General features: G+C 40.2%; 1 protein-coding gene across 1 annotated transcript in view; it reads left to right on the top strand.

The window, feature by feature from the left end:
• Positions 1 to 18,605, top strand: part of LOC139441954 (eIF-2-alpha kinase GCN2-like) — a 42,220-nt gene that overhangs the window by 970 nt on the left and 22,645 nt on the right. The window contains exons 2-23 of the mRNA XM_071222700.1: positions 654 to 775; positions 1,818 to 1,920; positions 2,930 to 3,103; positions 3,395 to 3,478; positions 4,310 to 4,485; positions 5,292 to 5,419; positions 5,773 to 5,933; positions 6,396 to 6,506; positions 7,225 to 7,377; positions 7,867 to 7,931; positions 8,551 to 8,662; positions 9,365 to 9,465; positions 10,435 to 10,559; positions 11,018 to 11,309; positions 11,817 to 12,110; positions 12,430 to 12,508; positions 13,212 to 13,307; positions 13,868 to 13,990; positions 15,342 to 15,446; positions 16,649 to 16,819; positions 16,983 to 17,135; positions 18,096 to 18,332. Coding sequence (XP_071078801.1) covers positions 654 to 775; positions 1,818 to 1,920; positions 2,930 to 3,103; positions 3,395 to 3,478; positions 4,310 to 4,485; positions 5,292 to 5,419; positions 5,773 to 5,933; positions 6,396 to 6,506; positions 7,225 to 7,377; positions 7,867 to 7,931; positions 8,551 to 8,662; positions 9,365 to 9,465; positions 10,435 to 10,559; positions 11,018 to 11,309; positions 11,817 to 12,110; positions 12,430 to 12,508; positions 13,212 to 13,307; positions 13,868 to 13,990; positions 15,342 to 15,446; positions 16,649 to 16,819; positions 16,983 to 17,135; positions 18,096 to 18,332 — 3,165 coding nt within the window. The remainder of the gene's footprint in view (positions 1 to 653; positions 776 to 1,817; positions 1,921 to 2,929; positions 3,104 to 3,394; positions 3,479 to 4,309; positions 4,486 to 5,291; positions 5,420 to 5,772; positions 5,934 to 6,395; positions 6,507 to 7,224; positions 7,378 to 7,866; positions 7,932 to 8,550; positions 8,663 to 9,364; positions 9,466 to 10,434; positions 10,560 to 11,017; positions 11,310 to 11,816; positions 12,111 to 12,429; positions 12,509 to 13,211; positions 13,308 to 13,867; positions 13,991 to 15,341; positions 15,447 to 16,648; positions 16,820 to 16,982; positions 17,136 to 18,095; positions 18,333 to 18,605) is intronic.

Below are 18,605 nucleotides of genomic sequence, written 5' to 3'. Positions count from 1 at the left end.
GATATCACCAAAAGATTACATCTAATGTAAGCATTGTAAAATCTTATGGACAAAGTGGATGTAGATTAATTTATTCCAAATCTTACCAAAATACCAGTAATTTTGCTGGAGATAGATAGCAGTAGGACATTTCTATTACATCACCTTTTGATATTCTATGCCATTATCAAATTTAAAAAGAATTTTTAAAGGACATTTTGGATGTCAGTCAGTCAGTGTCCTAGAAAATCAACTGATATGAAACCCTCCTTAGTAACTATAGTATATAGATACAAAAGTAATTTTATCTCTTAAACTGTGGCACAGATATATATCATTAACCCATGAAACGAAGTTTGTCAGTCTTTCACCGTAAATTTTCAAACTTTGCCATACATACAGTCTGCAACTCTAGCTACTAGTCCCAAGCTAGTCTTAATGGTAAGCTCAGCAAAATATAATTGATATATTACAGAAAAATCGCGGAAATAGTAGACTATTATTAGGACATTCATCCTCAGGTGCATATTAGGGTACCTGAAAAATAAATATGAACATGATCATAATGATGCACCAATGAAGACCACTTCAAACAAGGAATACTTTCACCATTTCGGTGATCCATAGTTATGCATGTTATACTAAGAGTACAAAAGCTTACTAAATTTTCTCAGGTCCAGCGTCCACCAGAAATCAAACTTACACTGCGCCCTCAGGAAAGCATGGGGGGAGTTGACAGACCAGCATATGCACAGGTGGATCTCATCGTCAGGTGTTCCTGCAGCTACCCAGATGAGTAAGGCAAACATCCTGAGACTTGAAACAGGAGACCACTTCATATTGAAATCAAATTAGTGAAGTCATGTCTGGTCCAATCCCTTATAATTTACCATAAACATGATAAGGGAAGTTAATGATGTTGTCATATATGTTTTGTAATATTTCAAAAGTTTTCATCCTATCAGTATCATATACCCCTCATACTAACTTAGTTAGTACATGTAGTAAGAAGGATTGGCAAGGGAAACTGAATTTCTTACACACCTGTGGGTGAGAAACACATTTAAGAAAACTGGTCTTATCTAGTTTGCATCATCATCATTACCTTGATAATCCACAGACATGGCTGAAATCTTTTTCGTGAAGTGTCACACAAGGTGTGAGTAGTAAGCAGGATGAAGTCACTCATAACTGATATGTTAAAAAGTGCAACTGCAATCATGAGAAAAGACAAATATGAATGGATTCAATGCTAAAATGGTGTGTAAGAATAAAATTCCTGCACCTATGCCTGTCATATACCAGTTATCTGAACTTGTTTCAAAATGTATCTAACTAGCTTTTGTTCGTAAGATTTGTTTTGAAATGTTTAAGATAAATGGTATCTGACAGACACTCATGTTGTAATCTCTATATCCCCATCCATGTACCAAGAGAAAATGGGATTGGCTGGTCAGGCTCTGTGACTTGGTTGATGCATGTCATCGCATCCTTATTGCATGGATCAATGCTCATGATGTAAATCACTGGATTGTCTGGTCCAGACTTGATTTTTTTACCGACCGCGTCATATAGCGGAATTTTGCTGAGTGCGACTGTAAAGAACAAACAACAAATGGAAAACCTATCTGCAACTTCTTTGTGTGAACATGACTAGTAACTGTTAAGTTATCAATGAAATGTTTTGGGTATATCATGTATAAGTCAATCTCATTAAAATTAGGTCTGGCTCATTAGATAATCACATGGGATTTAGATCTTAATGCTGAGAGGTATCAAGTGATATTGTAATCATCATTCATATGAATCCCCTCTTTACATATGTTTATCACTAATAGCCCGCCTGACGTTCAGCTGGAAAATCCAAAAGGCTTGTCCAACAATCAGCTGTCATCTCTTAGAGAAGAACTCAAATCCCTTTCTAAGAAACTTGTGGGAGAGGTAAGTCAAATGAAATGTACTTGTATAATAATTAATATGTACCATGATTGTGACAGAGACAAATGCCATGAGGACATTTTCATAACGTTATCAACTTTTGAGAGGATAATCCTCTACACACTGGGCCCTGAGGGAGTAACAGTATATTGAATACCCAAAAGAAAATTGTCAATAGTCAAAACAAAGAACGCACAGTCCAATCAAAATCGTGTAACATTATTGACAGTTGGTTTGTAAAAAACACAGAGTCTGCTGTGCAGATTTTGGCCAATTGCAGGATTTGCAAAACATGTGAACCATCGACTTATGTTTTCCCAACCTTCCATGTTATTCATGGCTCTCAAATGATTTGATGTACTTCGCAAGGTAAGATCCTGTTTGATTACAATATGGATCTTGATTTTTGGTCAGATCACTTTGACTGGGTGCTGCCATTTTATTTTAAGCAAATGCCAGTGATATGAGAGGTGGAATCTGATTTGTCAATAGGAGGGACATAGATGGGACATTATTCGTAATGGCTACTGGCATTGCTACGATTGAGACACAAAATTCTAGCCAAGTTCACATAGGTTGGAAACAGGACTTTTTTAGTCAGTTAACACCCTTGCCTCGGGAATAGGGTTTTCCACCATCATGAACATAGTTGCAGGGTTTCAGAGAACAGCTTTAAAAAAACAACTTTTCCTATATGCCCTATTTTGAATTTCGGTGTAAAACAATGTGGATGAGTAAATGTAATTGAAGCTTATACCCTTATTAATCAAACCAGGGAGCTTGTTGAAATATGACGTACCATTATTTAATAATGTACTAATATTCATTGTTTCATCTTGGTGTAGATACTTCTCAATATCATGTTTATGGGTCCAGTGGCTTGGCTGGGTTTGACATAAGCTAATGTCCCCGATCCTCTGAAAGTCTGAAGCACTGAAGCGTTAACTTGCATGTAGGTCGGTAGTTGTTAATCAACTTAAATTGTCAGTGGGTACTTATTTTGATGTTCTAGGTGATGATTCACGAACTAGCTCAGCATGTACAATGGTTCCTTCACACAAACAACAAGCCCCCAACACAATCATTCTATGATGAGATGATGGAAAACAAACGTAAACAGGAAGAGATGGTTGCTCAGGAACAGCTAAAAAAGATGGAACTGCAGAGGAGAAAAGAAGAAAAGGAGGCAAGTTTTCATATATAAACATTATGTTCCCCTGCACCTAACACATGTATAACTTTCTGACAACGTTTCAGGACTACTTCTTGCCCCCTCATAAGGTGGCTACTGAATAAGTATATTGAGTTGATATTTATACATTATGATGGGTTTACACCAGGTGGGACTAACAACATGGCAGGGAAGACTGAAACCTTTTTACAAAGAGTAAAGAAGTTGTTCTCCCTAAACAGTTTCATGTCTTCATGTTATACTGCAAAGTATACTTAGTAATTCCACCTGTTGAATTTGTTTTAGCGACAAAATATTGAAGATGAAGTTTTGCGAAAACAAGCTGCATTAAGGATTGAGGTCAAGAAAAAAAGAGATGAAATTGAAAAGGTGAGGTTCATGTTCTCTTACTCTAAGTTGTTTTATGTGTTTTCTTTTTGCCAAGCGATCAGTCTGGGTTAAGTGATAGCAGTATCAGAAATGACACTTTTGCCCCAGTGTTTTGAGAGATCATAATAACGTAACTTCTAGACAACCCTGTGACCTTGCTCATCAAGACTGTAGCGTTCCTGGTAAAATGGTAGGATGAACATATTTTCGAAATGATTCACAATTCAAGGGTGCAGATTATTGTTGCATTGAAGATATACAATTCTCCATGCATATTCCAACCAGCTCCACGCTCTTCAGTGCACTCAACTGAAGCACATGCTTTACCTAGGTCTTCAATACTTGGGGGGCGGTCAGGTAGCCTAGTGGTTAAAGCGTTCGCTCGTCACGCCGAAGACCCGGGTTCGATTCCCGACATGGGTACAATGTGTGAAGCCTATTTCTGGTGTCCCCCGCCGTGATATTGCTGGAATATTGCTAAAAGCGGTGTAAAACCATACACACTCACTCACTCAATACTCAGCTCATGCACAGGTTAACTACTTCTGTTTGGACAGTAAAGATACGTAAAACTTCTAGAATCCAGATGTTCATTTCATATGAGTGCTGTCCTGGTTGTATCTATACTGCTCAAAAGAAGTGAAAGAACACATGACTATGGTTAACCTGTCATAGTCATCTTCAAAAAGTGAATGTTCTTTAACTTCTTTTGAGTAGTGTATCTCAAGTGTATCATGATTAACGGGTATCTTCATGATGCAACTGAATTATTATTGTTATAATGGTAATCGCCAGTATTACAGCAACATTGACAGAGTTGTGTGTTTTCAGGACAATAAGAACAACAGCATGTCTGAGCCAACCACCCCTTCTTCCGAAACATTTTTCTTCTCCCCGATCCAGCCATTGCCTCAGGTGACAGGGAGGGACATGCGGCGGTCATCAGAATCCCCTGTCTCCTCGAGGGAACGACAACAACAGATGAACGGGAACACCAGGAGACAAAGGTAGACATACACATATTTAGAGCATGAGGTCATGCAGCAATATAGAACGATATGTTTGGAAAATAATGACATATATGTGACATTTCATTGTCTTTACAATGGAATGTATAACATGTATAAATATCTCTAACCAGTTCTTGTCTAATTTCTTCAGATGTCAAGATTTCATGTATTGTGATGTGTATCATGATACTATTAAGAGGGGGGCACGGGTGGCCCTGTTGTCTAAGGCGCCGCGATTCGCTGTACAGAGTTGCGTCCCTTGCACGCCAGAAACCTATGATTGTGGGTTCGAATCCCGCTTTGCCCCAATTATTTTTTTTAGGTTTGTCAGCACCATACCCGTGCTCGTGGGTTTCACCGAAGTGGTAAACGTCATAGACCTGCATCACTTCTGGCTTTCCTCCCACATTAAGCTGACATGCCGTGATATAACTGGAATAATGTTAAAATCAGCGTTAAACCCAACTCACTCACTCACTACTGTTAAGATTTGTAATGTATCACAATAAAGTGAATCATCATAGGCATAATCTTGGTGACCCACATGAAAATAAGACTTGGTTTAAACGAGTATTTGAGTTGCTATACATCCAGCCTGAGTCATTAGAATTGAGATGGGGACAAATAAAATGCTATTCGTCTGTAATATTGGTTATATTCTTGTAACAAAGTGTAAGAGGCAATTTTAGGCAAATTGACGTCTCAGATAGTGCCATGAATGCATTGTGTCAAAAACAGGTCTATTGTTTCTGTTCAACATTGACATTAAGTTTGATTAAGTAAGTGTAAACCTTCATCAACAGGAGAACAAGCACACCAAAAAGAACATCAGAAGAAGGAGACAATCGACATAAAACTCCCCCTGGTGGTGTCATGGTGCTGGCGTTTAACACAAAGGGGGAGAGAACTGTTCAGAGGGGAATGTGCCTCGGTAAAATATTTTGAGCTTGTCAGGTTTAAGTCGAATGAACACATCATATTGAGGTCATAAAGAGCTATGTTCAAGAGACATAAGCTAACCATGAAGATGTGGCCATTGCTATTTTTGGATGATAAAAGATTTATTATTACATTTAACAGTTTAATATGTTTGTGTCACTGATTTTTAAGCACGTGTAATTTCAGTGTACCAGCAAGAGTCAGAATTTGCTTTTGTTAGTTTCAATACATGTTCCTGCTGAGCTTCTCCTGCAAGCAAAGTAGGATATGTTTCTGTTTAGTCTTTGATTTATTCTTTGAACATGAATTGATAAATTGCCTTGAACAAGTCGTCTCTAACCATAGAGCACAACCCAAATGGCAGTACACTGTATGCTGGAATGGACACCAATACAGGGACTTTGGTTTCAATATGTGAATGGGTGCTGAAATGGAGGCATTTTGCTAACAAGACAAGTCATATCGATATTGAAGAAGATAAGGATGCCACTACTTACATGAAACAAGTATGTACATCAAAAATAATTCTTGATTTTCAACTGGGTTGTGTGCCAGTAATTGTTCAGTTAGCACGTAATTGAGTTGGAAACATTGTCTCTCTTCCATTTTACCAAGGAAGTGCATTGTGGAGAGCACCCCATGGTGTTTCATGCTGTTGATAGAGCAGACTCATAAGTTCTGGTGTTTACAGCGTAGGGTCTGTTGTTCATGATATCAACCACAGGTTTGTCTAGACTTGTTTGTTTACAGGTAGTTGTGATGTTCAAATAGTCCTGACATTCACTCACTCACTCTTTAGAAAGAAGTGTAATGGCAATGGACCTTATATTGAATACCCTTCAGGATGAAATTGGTTATAGTTAAGTACCGCTCTTCAAACATAAGGTTTCATAGTCAAATGACTGGGAATTTGCCATATGTAGTAAGTAAGACCACCAGCAACCAGGTCTCCCATCTTGTGTTTGCAGATTCACAGCATCGAGCAGGAACTCATGTCTCTCATCCGCCTGCATCACCCGAATCTTGTTAACTACCTGGCCATGCGATATCAGCAGGACCCTGGGAAAATCACTGTACATGTAAGTGGAAGGTGTGTCTGTCTCACCTGGGTGAGGGGTGGGATAGGGGGGGGATCACTGTACATGTAAGTGGAAGGTGTGTCTGTCTTACCTGGGGGAGGGGTGGGATAGAGGGGGGTCACTGTACATGTAGGTGGAGGGTGTGTCTGTCTCTCACCTGGGGGAGGGGTGGGATAGAGGGGGGTCACTACATGTAGTTGGTGTGTCTGTCTCTCACCTGGGGGAGGGGTGGGATAGAGGGGGGTCACTGTACATGTAGTTGGAGGTTGTGTCTGTCTCTCACCTTGGGGAGGGGTGGGATAGAGGGGGATCACTGTACATGTAGGTGGAGGGTGTGTCTGTCTCTCACCTGGGGGAGGGGTGGGATGGGGGGGGTCACTACATGTAGTTGGTGTGTCTGTCTCATGTTGAGGAGGGGTGGGATAGAGGGGGTCACTGTACATGTAGGTGGGGAGGGGTGGGATAGAGGGGGTCACTGTACATGTAGGTGGAGGGTGTGTCTGTCTTACCTGGGGGAGGGGTGGGATAGAGGGGATCACTGTACATGTAGGTGGAGGTTGTGTCTGTCTCTCACCTGGGGGAGGGGTGGGCTTTTGTTCTCAGGGGTTAAGGTGTTGCACTCAACTGAATGTACCATTGGAGGGAATAGAAGCATTTCTACCTTGTTGGTGTAGTGCTAAACATACTCTGTACTTCACAAGAGCCTCCCTTGATTCAGATCCTCAGCGAGCTAGCTGGAGGCCATAGTTTGGAGAACTACCTGAAGAAGAACCAAGCTATGCCCATGGAGTTGCTGCGTTCCTACACAGACGAGCTGCTGCTGGCTGTCGAATATCTCCACAACAAGGCAGTTGTACATAAGGACCTTAGGGTAGCCATGCTTCTTCTTAACTCACTCTGTTGAATGACTGATATTATATGGAAAGTTAAGTGTTAACATGGTTAAACATGAAATTACTTCACAAATTATAATTATTTTTCGAAAAGTCATATAATAGTGTCTTCTTTCAGAAAGTAAATTTTCTTAGTAAATAAGGAAATTCTGAAGCAGATTGATATACATATGTACATGGAGAAGTGAAGAATCTATTTGACTTTTTTCAAACACTGCAAGCATTACTTCATTTCTTTATATCATACAATTATTTTGATGCAAGTTTACTTCCATTTTTACTTCAGACCTTATTATTTAGAAAGTAGTATCTGAAAAATTGAATAAAGTGCAGTTGAAAAATGTTCTGAATATACTGACATTCCACATGTTCCAATGCCTGAAAACCAAGAATATTCTACTTTAGCCAAATATATGATACAAGTATAAGCAGATACCAACAGTTTGTATTTTGCATTGCACTTTCAGGCTTCCAGCGTGTTTGTAGATTTCTCAGGCAAGATCAGACTGGCAGATTTCAGCATCAACAAAAGGTGAAACAATTGATCAATCTATAGCCACTATCATTCTTTGCAAGTATATGTTTAATGTCTTCTAACAATCCAGTATTGATGTGAAGGCATTAACATCTGTGATGAAACTAGAGTAGTGCAGTGGTAAATGCCTTTCCGGGCTTTGTATTGGGTTCTAATCCTGATATGCCTATGATTTGTGGAATGTATCCTTGTCACTGGATAATTGACTCGTGAACAAAAATCTTGTTCACCATGTCTGTAATGTATGGGCATTCTGACATTACCAGAGACAAGATTTCCCCATTGCCTTGTGAGAATATTGGGGCAGGTCTCCAGTCTCGTGTAGGAGATGAGACCCTTTACCAAATGATTACACGAAGCCTTTTTGAGTTTTTCATTTAATGCATGCATTTCTGTACACAAGTTTATTGAAAGTAATTGGGTTTTGAATATTGGGGCGGGGGAAGGGGGTATTTTACACAAATACGCTTCTCTGACTTCGGAAAGTACTAGAATCTGTTCTTTACTGAGAAAGTGTTATAACACATGTTGTTGCCCACTGTGTTCGTTTATCCAGATGTTACGTGCAGTGATGCTGACTCCAGCAATCACAACATTCACTCTCTCTCTATTACAGACTGTCTGACCTGTATGAGACAGTAGAGCAGGCTCGACCAGGTGTTCACTTTCAGGATATTCGTCCGTCCGTCATCGGCAAGGGAGGCAAAAAGGCAGACATCTTCCAGCTGGTGAGTCCTGACAGGCTGTGTCAGGGGATGAGGTAGACTTCCTTCTACCCCGAACAATGGAAACACTTCTAAATCCCCCATGCCATTGTTTTACCATTAGACTGACTTGCTCAGGCAAGTTGTTTCATGCCAAGTAGAGAAACGTCTTTCTAACCCAAATAATGAAAATTCTTCTAAATCTCTCAAGCCATCCCAACATTAGACTGTTTCTTGCTAGTTGGGAGATTAACCTGCTGGGCTACTTTGTTTTGAATTATGAGTGAGTGAGTGAGTATGGTTTTACGCTGCTTTTGCAATATTCCAGCCATATCATGGTGGGGGACACCAGCAATGGTCTTCACACATTGTACCCATTTAGGGAATCAAACCCGGGTCCTCGGCATGACGAGCGAACGCATTTAACAATAGGCTACCCGACTGCCCTTGAATTAAGAGGTTTCGAATTAGAATTTGACCGGTTCCAAACGTCTCAGTTTAAAACACAGTTGGTTTATGTCCATTCTGTCATGACAGAATAACAATACTAATAGAAGAAGTGATGAGTAATTTAACATTGGTCAGGTTTTCATGAGGTTGAATGGTTAATTTCAAGGATATTTAACAAATGTAAAATCAGTTTTTGAAATTGATGACAAATTAAGCTTCACATTTCCGTTTCTCTCTTATTTACTCGATTACAAGTTTCCTGTGTTCTGCCCACAGGGCCTGATGGTGCTGTCTCTGGCTGAAGGACAGCATGTCCAGGATATACAGCCAGTCATTCCAACCACCCTTCCTGCTCAGCTACATGACTTTCTCACCAAGTTAGTTGTCACTGTTGATATGCATGTATTCTTCTAATTCGGGTAGACACCATACTGTTCCCGGAGAATTTACAACATCATGGTCATTGTAGTTTGTACCTTGACCTTCCATCATGAGAAAGGTCATGGTCAATGTTTTTCCTTGCTACAAATCCTTTGTGTTAGTGCCTATTGTGAGTCAGATATGCTTAGCAATTGAAACTGCACCATGAACACCGAGAGAAACTATTCAGAACCCCATGATTACAGTCTGTGAATTTGACAGTTAGAAATTGCCATAAGAGGCGGCTAAAGAAACCGGATGGTCAGACCTGACAACTTGGTTGACGCATGTCATGGTATCCCAATTTGGTAGATAGATGCTCATAATATTAATCACTGGGCTTCATTAATTTTTGACAATTGTGACATTGCTGGAATAATGCTCAGTGCAATATTAAACAACACACAAACGAACAAGTAACTATATACCCTGGACCCATTTGATACCACGACTTCATTTTAAATCTGATTCAGATGACCCCATGCTAAAGATAGTCATCCATCAAATTACACTCATGTGCCAGAGATATGTTACAGGAAGTTACCCATTGCTGATGTCATTTTCAAAGTAAATAATTACGCCAAAATATTGATCATACAAGTAAGGCGACATAATACACTGGATGACCATACATGGGCATAACTTGCACAATGGTTCACGCATATCGTGTAAACCTAATTTAAGAATAAATAAAGAAGACCCTGTCCTGCCTCACATCTGGCAGATTTCGGGAATGAAGTCGTCTGATTATTTGCCATGGTGAAGATTGTAACATTTTTAGCATCAACTGACTCCTGCATAACAGGTCTGCTAGTCAATCCTGCTAAATGCATTTGTATAAAAGGTTTCTATCAGTATTTATGATCAGTTTGCAAGTAGATGTTTGTGTGATGTACAGATTCTCATGTGTTTGTCACTATCTTCAGATGCCTCATGCAGGATGAACGTCATCGCTGGTCGGCTAGTCAACTTCTGGACCATAACTTCCTTAAAGAACCATTGCCGGGGACCATTCCTATCAGACCAGCTGACCAGGAACGTTTTCAGAAAGGTGGGGCAACAGGTTGTGTTTCTTCATGTGTACATACAGGAATACTTTCTCACACTATACATTCCCACACACCTGACAACATCACCATACTTAACTCAATGAGAGAAATAGGTTTGAATTTATCACATTTAGTCAGTTGATTTGATTTGATTTAAACATATTTTATTCAGATTGAAATGGATTGGGAACAAGTAATCCAACTTAGGACTCCCTCTCCTCTCAGTTAGGATTTAGTCACTAATCAGTTTAAACAGACACTGCCAACTGTAAAAAATCAGTGTGCAGGTTTTTGGCCATCTTGTCTATGAAAAAGATGGCTTACGCACCAGAGATAAGAGCACATGTAAGTATCGTTATATTTGTAAGATCATGAGCAAGATAATGTGATACGTATTGGATTGCACAGTTGGTGTATCGTCCCTGCCCTAGTAGATAGTATTATGATATCTCTTACACAGATACCAAAGAACAGAACCAGAATGAGGATGAGGAAGACAATGGTTGTCTCCCATATGTGCATGTGACTGCCCTGGAGGCCACCGGACAGTCACGACTCACGGGGGAGTTTGAAATACTCAAGTCACTAGGCAGGGGAGGCTTTGGGGATGTGATCAAAGTGAAGAACAAGTTAGATGGACGGATGTATGCCATCAAACGAATACCCCTCAACCCCAAGAGTAAACAGTTCAACAAGAAGATCACGAGGGAAGTAAAGCTGTTGTCAAGACTCAACCATGAGAATGTTGTCAGGTAAGGTGTTTGCTGTTGTCAGAGTCTGAACCGTTACTGCTGGCTATGCCATGCTTGTGGGAAAATGGGGTCTTTGAAAGGTATTTAGAATTTGTTTATGGATAACAGTTCTTTATTGTCATTAATGTCTTGCCCTTAACAGCGATCAGTCAGTGCACATAGTTTGAAACTATCTTGGTAAGCACCCCTTTGGTCCTTTGTTTCCATAATATGGTCAGTCAGTGTCGTAATGTCCTTTCATACAAGCTCCTGCTGTGTTTTACCTTTCAGAAAGAAATGGTGTGGGATATATCAGCCATGTTATAGGCAGTCAGTATTCGTATATGTCTCTTGCAATTTAACATTTTCACACATTTAAGATAGCAAAAGTCAAAACATAGCTAGAACCTGTTTGAACACCCATGTGATTAGGCTTTGAAAAATCAGAACTGCTATACTGATGTTAATAAGTTAGGCCAAGCAGCCTTATTATTTCAATATTTTCCTACTGCAATACAATGTTTCCAGATATTACAACTCCTGGATAGAAGTAAGCGAGGAACCAGCTCAGAGTGACACGTCCTCCAGCTACACATCAAAGACAACCGATTCAAGTCAGAAGAAGTCAGCTCCTTCATCTAACAATGAGCAAAACAGTTTCGATGTAACAGATGATATCGAGCGAGAGGCTCCCAAGGCCATTGAAGGGTCGATGGAATGGAGTGTCAGTTTTGCATTTGACACAGCATGTCAGAAGTGTCTTGCCTCTGATTCTGATGATGATGATGAAGATGAGCAAGATGTATTTGGGAAGTCGTTCTTGTAAGTCGTTGCTGCAGTAATCGTGTTTCTTTGAAGCAACTGTTAGGGACTAACTCTGAATATCGAAAGGACTTTCTGGTTTTCTGACAATGATATGCATACTTATTTGTAGAGATAGATTTTTCTTTTGAGCAGCCATAATGGGCTAAGGCATTGCAATTTGTTGTGCAGAGTTGTGTCCCCCTACCGTGCCAGGAGACGAAGTTGGAAATGTGTGTAATCTGCATGAGTCTGGGCGCTTCTCACATATCAGACTCATATCCTATGATATAGCTGGGTTTTTTATACAAGGAATATCACAGTTCTTTCAATGTTTCAGACCAGTTTTGGATAACTCTGACAGTATTGTGTTCGAGACTGATGGTACCAGTGAACCAGCTGTCACAGAATCGGAATTGGTGAGTCTCCAGTGTAGAAGTATCATGATTCATAACATCTAGCACCATACAGGCATAAGGCAAAGAGTGAAATTCAGCCAAGTGCAGTGATTATTTAGGTATTTTTACCTTGAGTCCAGAGGACTCTCAGTAACTCATTTGGGGGGGTCCAAAGCATGAACAAGGGGTCCCAGGCTGGTGACCTGTTCTTGCTTCAACTGATTTTGAAGAATAGTATTGATGTTACATCAGTGCACATGCTGCTCAGATGAGTATTTGAATGTTAGATTGAAGAATATCAGCTATTGACATGCTTAACTTTGAGTCTCTTTTTTACCAGAATAAGATTGTCAGTTATGTTTATGAGCAATCTGTATCAAGTTGGATAACACTTTTTGCATCCTACACGACTCACTATTTAAATATGTGGGTTCACTCAAACTTTGCATGAAGATATGATGCAATATCGTGCGACCTGTAAAACCCTGACACTGAAAATATAGTTTGCATAAACATGAGTTTGAACATGATCAGGTGTTGTCCTTTCATTGCCTTGATCTAGCTTTAGTCATGTGCTGATGCATCCAAACATCTGTTCCTTGAAACAGGGTAATGCCAGATAATGATTGTTACTGACTGTGCCTTTAATAGTTTAGATCAACCAAATAATGAGACTAATGTTGTGTGTGTACCCTCTACCAATATGTCACTGTTGTGCTTCTAGAGTGTGAAGAACCTCCAGAAACAGGAGACAGCCAGCACCAACACACAGGAGTCCTTGATAGAGATTGTGCCCAAACTGCAGTACCTCTACATACAGGTATGACAATGATGTACTGTTGGATTAGTAAACGTGATAGTTAGGGGACATCAATATCATGTACAGTTACCAGTTCTTGTATTATGACGGTATTACCGAACATGTATATATATATCAGGGAGTTTTATGAGTTATGGGGTGGTCAGGTAGCCTAGTGGTTAAAGCATTCGCTCATCAGGCCGAAGACATGGGTACAATGTGTGAAGCCCATCTCTGGTGTCCCCCGCCGTGATATTGCTGGAATATTGCCAAAAGGGGCATAAAAGCATACTCACTCACTCACTCACTCACTCACTTACTTAATGAGTTCCACCACGAATTTGCCTGACACACGTTCAATTATTTATTTGAAATATTGTAACCTGATGTGTGAAACATTCAGTCGCTAGTTCCTATAAATTATACGAAGAAGATCCTATTCCAGTCCTTCCTTCCGTGAGTTACAAGTAAAGGAGACTTTATTAAGTTTCTGATTTTCTATTCCATCTTGGGATTATATGGTATTTGACAACAAGGGAAATGGCTTGTGTACATTGTGGCCACCTGTTCCTGTGTACCAGATGGAGTACTGTGAGAAGAGCACCCTGAGGAACTGTATTGATGCCGGTCTGTACCAGGACGTTACCAGGGTCTGGAGGCTCTTCAGGGAGATCGTCGAAGGACTCATACACATTCACGAACAGGTTGGTTTTGCTCATATAATCTGTTAATAGTGGGGCGGTCGGGTAGCCTAGTGGTTAAAGCATTCGCTCGTCACCCCGAAGACCCGGGTTCGATTCCCGACATGGGTACAATGTGTGAAGCCCATTTCTGGTGTCCCCCGCCGTGATATTGCTGGAATATGGCTAAAAGCGGCGTAAAACCATACTCACTCACTCACTGTTGATAGTATATGCTTACTGTTATGTCTGTGAATGTCACAGGTGTGTGACTGTTAAGTAGCAGCCTTCCTGTGGAAACTCCTTGTGGAAATTGCTCCTGGAAATCCTGGGTTTGAATGGGTTCCTAGAAACATATACTTGCCGTATGACTTAAGTCAGGTATAGTCAAAACTGGGTAGCCATAATTGATGACTTGGTTGATGCCATTGTACCCAGAAGGTGTGGGACATTGCTTATAATATTAACCAATGGTTTGTGTGGTCCAGACTCGACTGATGACAAAACACCATCATACAGCTGAAAAAAGTCTAATGGAAACATTGGATAGCTGAGACTGAAAAACAATATATTACCTATATAAAAAGCCCTGTCAGCAAAACATATCTGCAAGAAGGTGTTCTATTTCTTATTTTAGACCAAAAGTGAAGTAGGGCACCCTGAGAATGCACAGATAAGAGAAGCCACTGACCAGTATGTTTAACAATACCTGAGAACCTGAGAACAACTTGAAAATATATTCTTGAATTTATATAATACTCACCATCAGCAGAGGACCACGCTTTTGAATAAAGATGACTATTTTGGACCTTAGCCAGTGTTGACTAGTATATTATGAATCAGCTATAGGTACAGCTCCCCGTGTTTGTCATAAGGAGTACCTGAACTTGGTTCTAAAGGTACAGATGACCTGGTACATCCAGTAGACGAGATGCCCAGAAGAGAGAATGCAGGCTTGTTATTATTGGCAACAAACATTGTGACATAATTAAAGGCTTCACTTGACAAGTGACTTACCGGTATTTGCAGACAAGCCACAAGCAAGTTGTCCTTGACTTACTTATTTGGCACCTTTGATCAAACAGCACCTATCAAAGCTCACACAATTTACTCACCTTTGTTACACTGTAACAGTTCATAGGATGTTGTTTGCTATTGCTGAAAACCTCACTCTCACTCACCTATTCACTCAAATCCATAACCTTACTCATTCAAACCCACAATCTCACTCAAACACACACACACACACACACACACACACACACACACACACACACACTCACACTCACACTCACTCACTCACTCACTCACTCACTCACACATACTCATACTCACTCATACACACACTCACTCACTCACTCACTCTTTGTTTCAGGGTATGATACATCGAGACCTGAAACCAGTCAACATCTTCCTGGACTCCAACGATCATGTGAAGATTGGAGATTTTGGTTTAGCGACCACTGATATCATAGCTAAGGTACATAATATGAAAACAAGGTTTGGGGTGAATCCTGCTTACTATGTTGCAGTATGGTTGAGTTCTACTTGTCCCCCAAACTGATGGTTATCATATCCCCTTCTATGTAAGGCTATAGAAATAGTCATAGCCTTCTTCCCTGCATGAGAAAACCACCCTACCTGACAGGATGTTCTACCTGAGGACAAAAGGAAGAAAGGAACACCGAGATAGCACATCCAAGACATATCTTCACACTGTCATGTCCACCTCCTGTACTTGTTTCTCAATTCATTACTGAGAACCATGTATGTTTTATGTATTTAGTGATGCAATACTATATATAGTCTGGAAGGTAATCACCCACGTTGAGACACCAAACGCTAACACCGTATTCATGCGTGCGTGATTCCCATGCACCCTTTCGAGTTGAGTTGATTGGTTCAACTGTGCCATATGGCCCTGTGACGCAGGGGTAGCATTATGCAGATGGCTGTTTCAATGAATGCTCATTCCACCCGAGATGAACAGGTCTGGTTGTTGATGAAATATAGTGATAGCTAAATAGACAGATTTTTTATTCATGCACCGATTGTCTTTAAATGTAATATCCAGTTATGTACATGTATAACTGTTTAATAATCTCATACCAACTTTTTGACTGGAGCAGGTCCGATAGTTTTTCAGATATTGTAGTAAACGTCGGTACCTTAAATTACCTTCCAGACTATATATCTCCAAATATAAAATTGGTATTTCACTCAAGTGAAATAACACTTAATGCTGGAACTACTTTCTCTGTGAGACTGTGATTTTCAGAGTAAGATAATGAACATCATACCAAAAAATACTTCATACACACAACATTTGTCTTTTTCCTGTCAAATAACATGTCTTTATCTTCCAAAACTTGCTTCCAAAGAAGATATTGCGTTGTGTGAGATTGCAACAATGAACTTGCATTGAAATACTTTGCTGACCATTGTGACGTCACATTCAAATGTCATCATAACCTTTCTGCCACTGAAGCTGGTTAGCTGAACTTGTCACACTCAAGAACCTGGTTATTACTGTTTACAAACCGACAAAGTTGGAAGAATGATTTTGGACGATAACTAAAATCCCGTTGCTACGCCACTCATGAGAATATTAACTTTGCAGGTCTATTTAAAGATAAATATGTTATCTGACAAGAAAAGACAAATATGCTCTATGTATTTCAGAGTGGTTTGTTGGATGCTAGTCTCCCTCAGACATCATACTCTGACGCCAATTTCCTCAGCTCATCTCGGTCTGGGAGTCTGGGTGATGGCAACATGACAGGGCAGGTGGGGACAGCTCTTTACGTCAGTCCTGAAGTCATGAGCGGGGGCGACAAGCTTCACTATGATCAGGTCAGTGCTAGCAGGCACACGTCTGTATTTCAGTGATATAATATGTTCTTAATACTGACATAAAGAAAAAAACAAATTAACCATGTTAACATTCCAATACAAAGGTTACACACAATTTTCCCTCACAATAGAAAATGAATGTGTTTTTGTTTTCGCTCTTCAGAAAGTAGACATCTACAGCCTGGGTATCATCTTCTTCGAGATGTGCTACAAGCCTCTCCCTACAGGCATGGAGAGGGTGAAGATCCTGGGCAGTGTGCGGGGCAACGTTGTCTTCTTCCCCGAGGACTTTGATGAAATAGAGATGGCTAACCAGGTACCCCTTGTCAAGAAGAGAGAGACAGCTATCTACTGGCATGTCCCACAATTACTCTTTGAGAAACTCAAATAAAGGACAGACATCCATGTTTCAGAAAAACTATTAGTTGTATATTTAAGTTCTATTTAACATAACTGATAGGAGAAAACGCTACGTCTGTGCACAGTGCATCATGATTTTATGCGATGATACAATACATAATATGTTTATTTCATAATGTCATATAAAACTTACGTATATAACGAACTCTCTACAGCGAACTAATGGATACAGCGAACTGATATCTGATCACCGACAAGCCCATCTATCACTAATTAGTGACGTGTATAGCAAACTAAGAAATCTCACTCAGTGTCAAGTGTCACTGACAATTGGCTGTACGCAATCAGCGGCGAATCAACACAATGGCGGCGAATCAATACAATCAGCGGTGACAGATCAACCTTGTTAAATTTGCATTGTGTTAATCTTACCTGTACATGTAATCTTGTCTGTAAAACATTACAGTACATTAAACATATACACTGCCAATACAAGTCAATGCTGCAATTATGTGTATTGTGTGTTTGTCTTATCCAAAATGGCGTACGTTCCCGAGCGAAAACGTGTATAACGAACAACGGATATAACAAACTGATTTCTCTGGTCCCTTGTAGTTCGTTATATCCATGTTCTACTGTATTTATTGTGAAGAAATTTCCACCCGATTTGAGGTATGGTGATACATATCATTCCATGACTTATGTATCGGGATACATAACTGTATTGTGACCTTGCTGTATTGTTCCACCCCTAATATCTGAAGGAGTGCAAGTGAATCTCCATCTTGTCATATCACATTTGTGTAAATGCAGTGTCACTGGCGAACACTAAAGTTTCTCGATTTGTTATTCAAGATTATTAAACTGTGAGAAATGTCAGACGCTTGTATTGAGTGGTTGTATGTTTCCTCGCCAGGCCAGTGTGATGCGGTGGCTGCTCAACCATGACCCCAGTCGGCGGCCCACTTCCAAGGAGCTGCTTCAGTCAGACTACATGCCACCCCCTCAGATGGAGGAGGCGGAGCTTAATGAGATCCTGCGCTCCACAATTGCCAATCCACAGTCCAAGGCCTACCATCGCATGATGGAAGCTGTGTTTGGCCAGCAAGTCTCACCGGCCAGTGACCTCTCTTATGATCTGGAGCTGGTTAAGGTAGGAGGAAAAACTAATGATTTTTAATTTATTATAAAACATTATGGAACTTCAAGGATGTGAAATCTCCGCGGAAATGCGGAAAATCACGTTTTTTAAAACAGTAGTCCTCGGGAAAAATCATCTTCCACGTAAAAATATAATCAAACATATTTTTAAAAACACTCCGAAAAATATGATCAAAAACCAGACAATCGTCGCGGATCGTCCTGTTTTCGATCAGAGCTTTCAGCAGCATAGGTTTTCGAACATCATACGTTTTCTATCACGAAT

Source organism: Haliotis cracherodii, unplaced genomic scaffold (genome assembly GCF_022045235.1).
Source record: "Haliotis cracherodii isolate W230 unplaced genomic scaffold, xgHalCrac1.p SCAF_5, whole genome shotgun sequence".
Lineage (NCBI taxonomy): Eukaryota > Metazoa > Mollusca > Gastropoda > Lepetellida > Haliotidae > Haliotis > Haliotis cracherodii.
The sequence above is the reverse complement of the archived record's forward strand: the minus strand, read 5'-3'. Positions and strand labels throughout refer to the sequence as shown.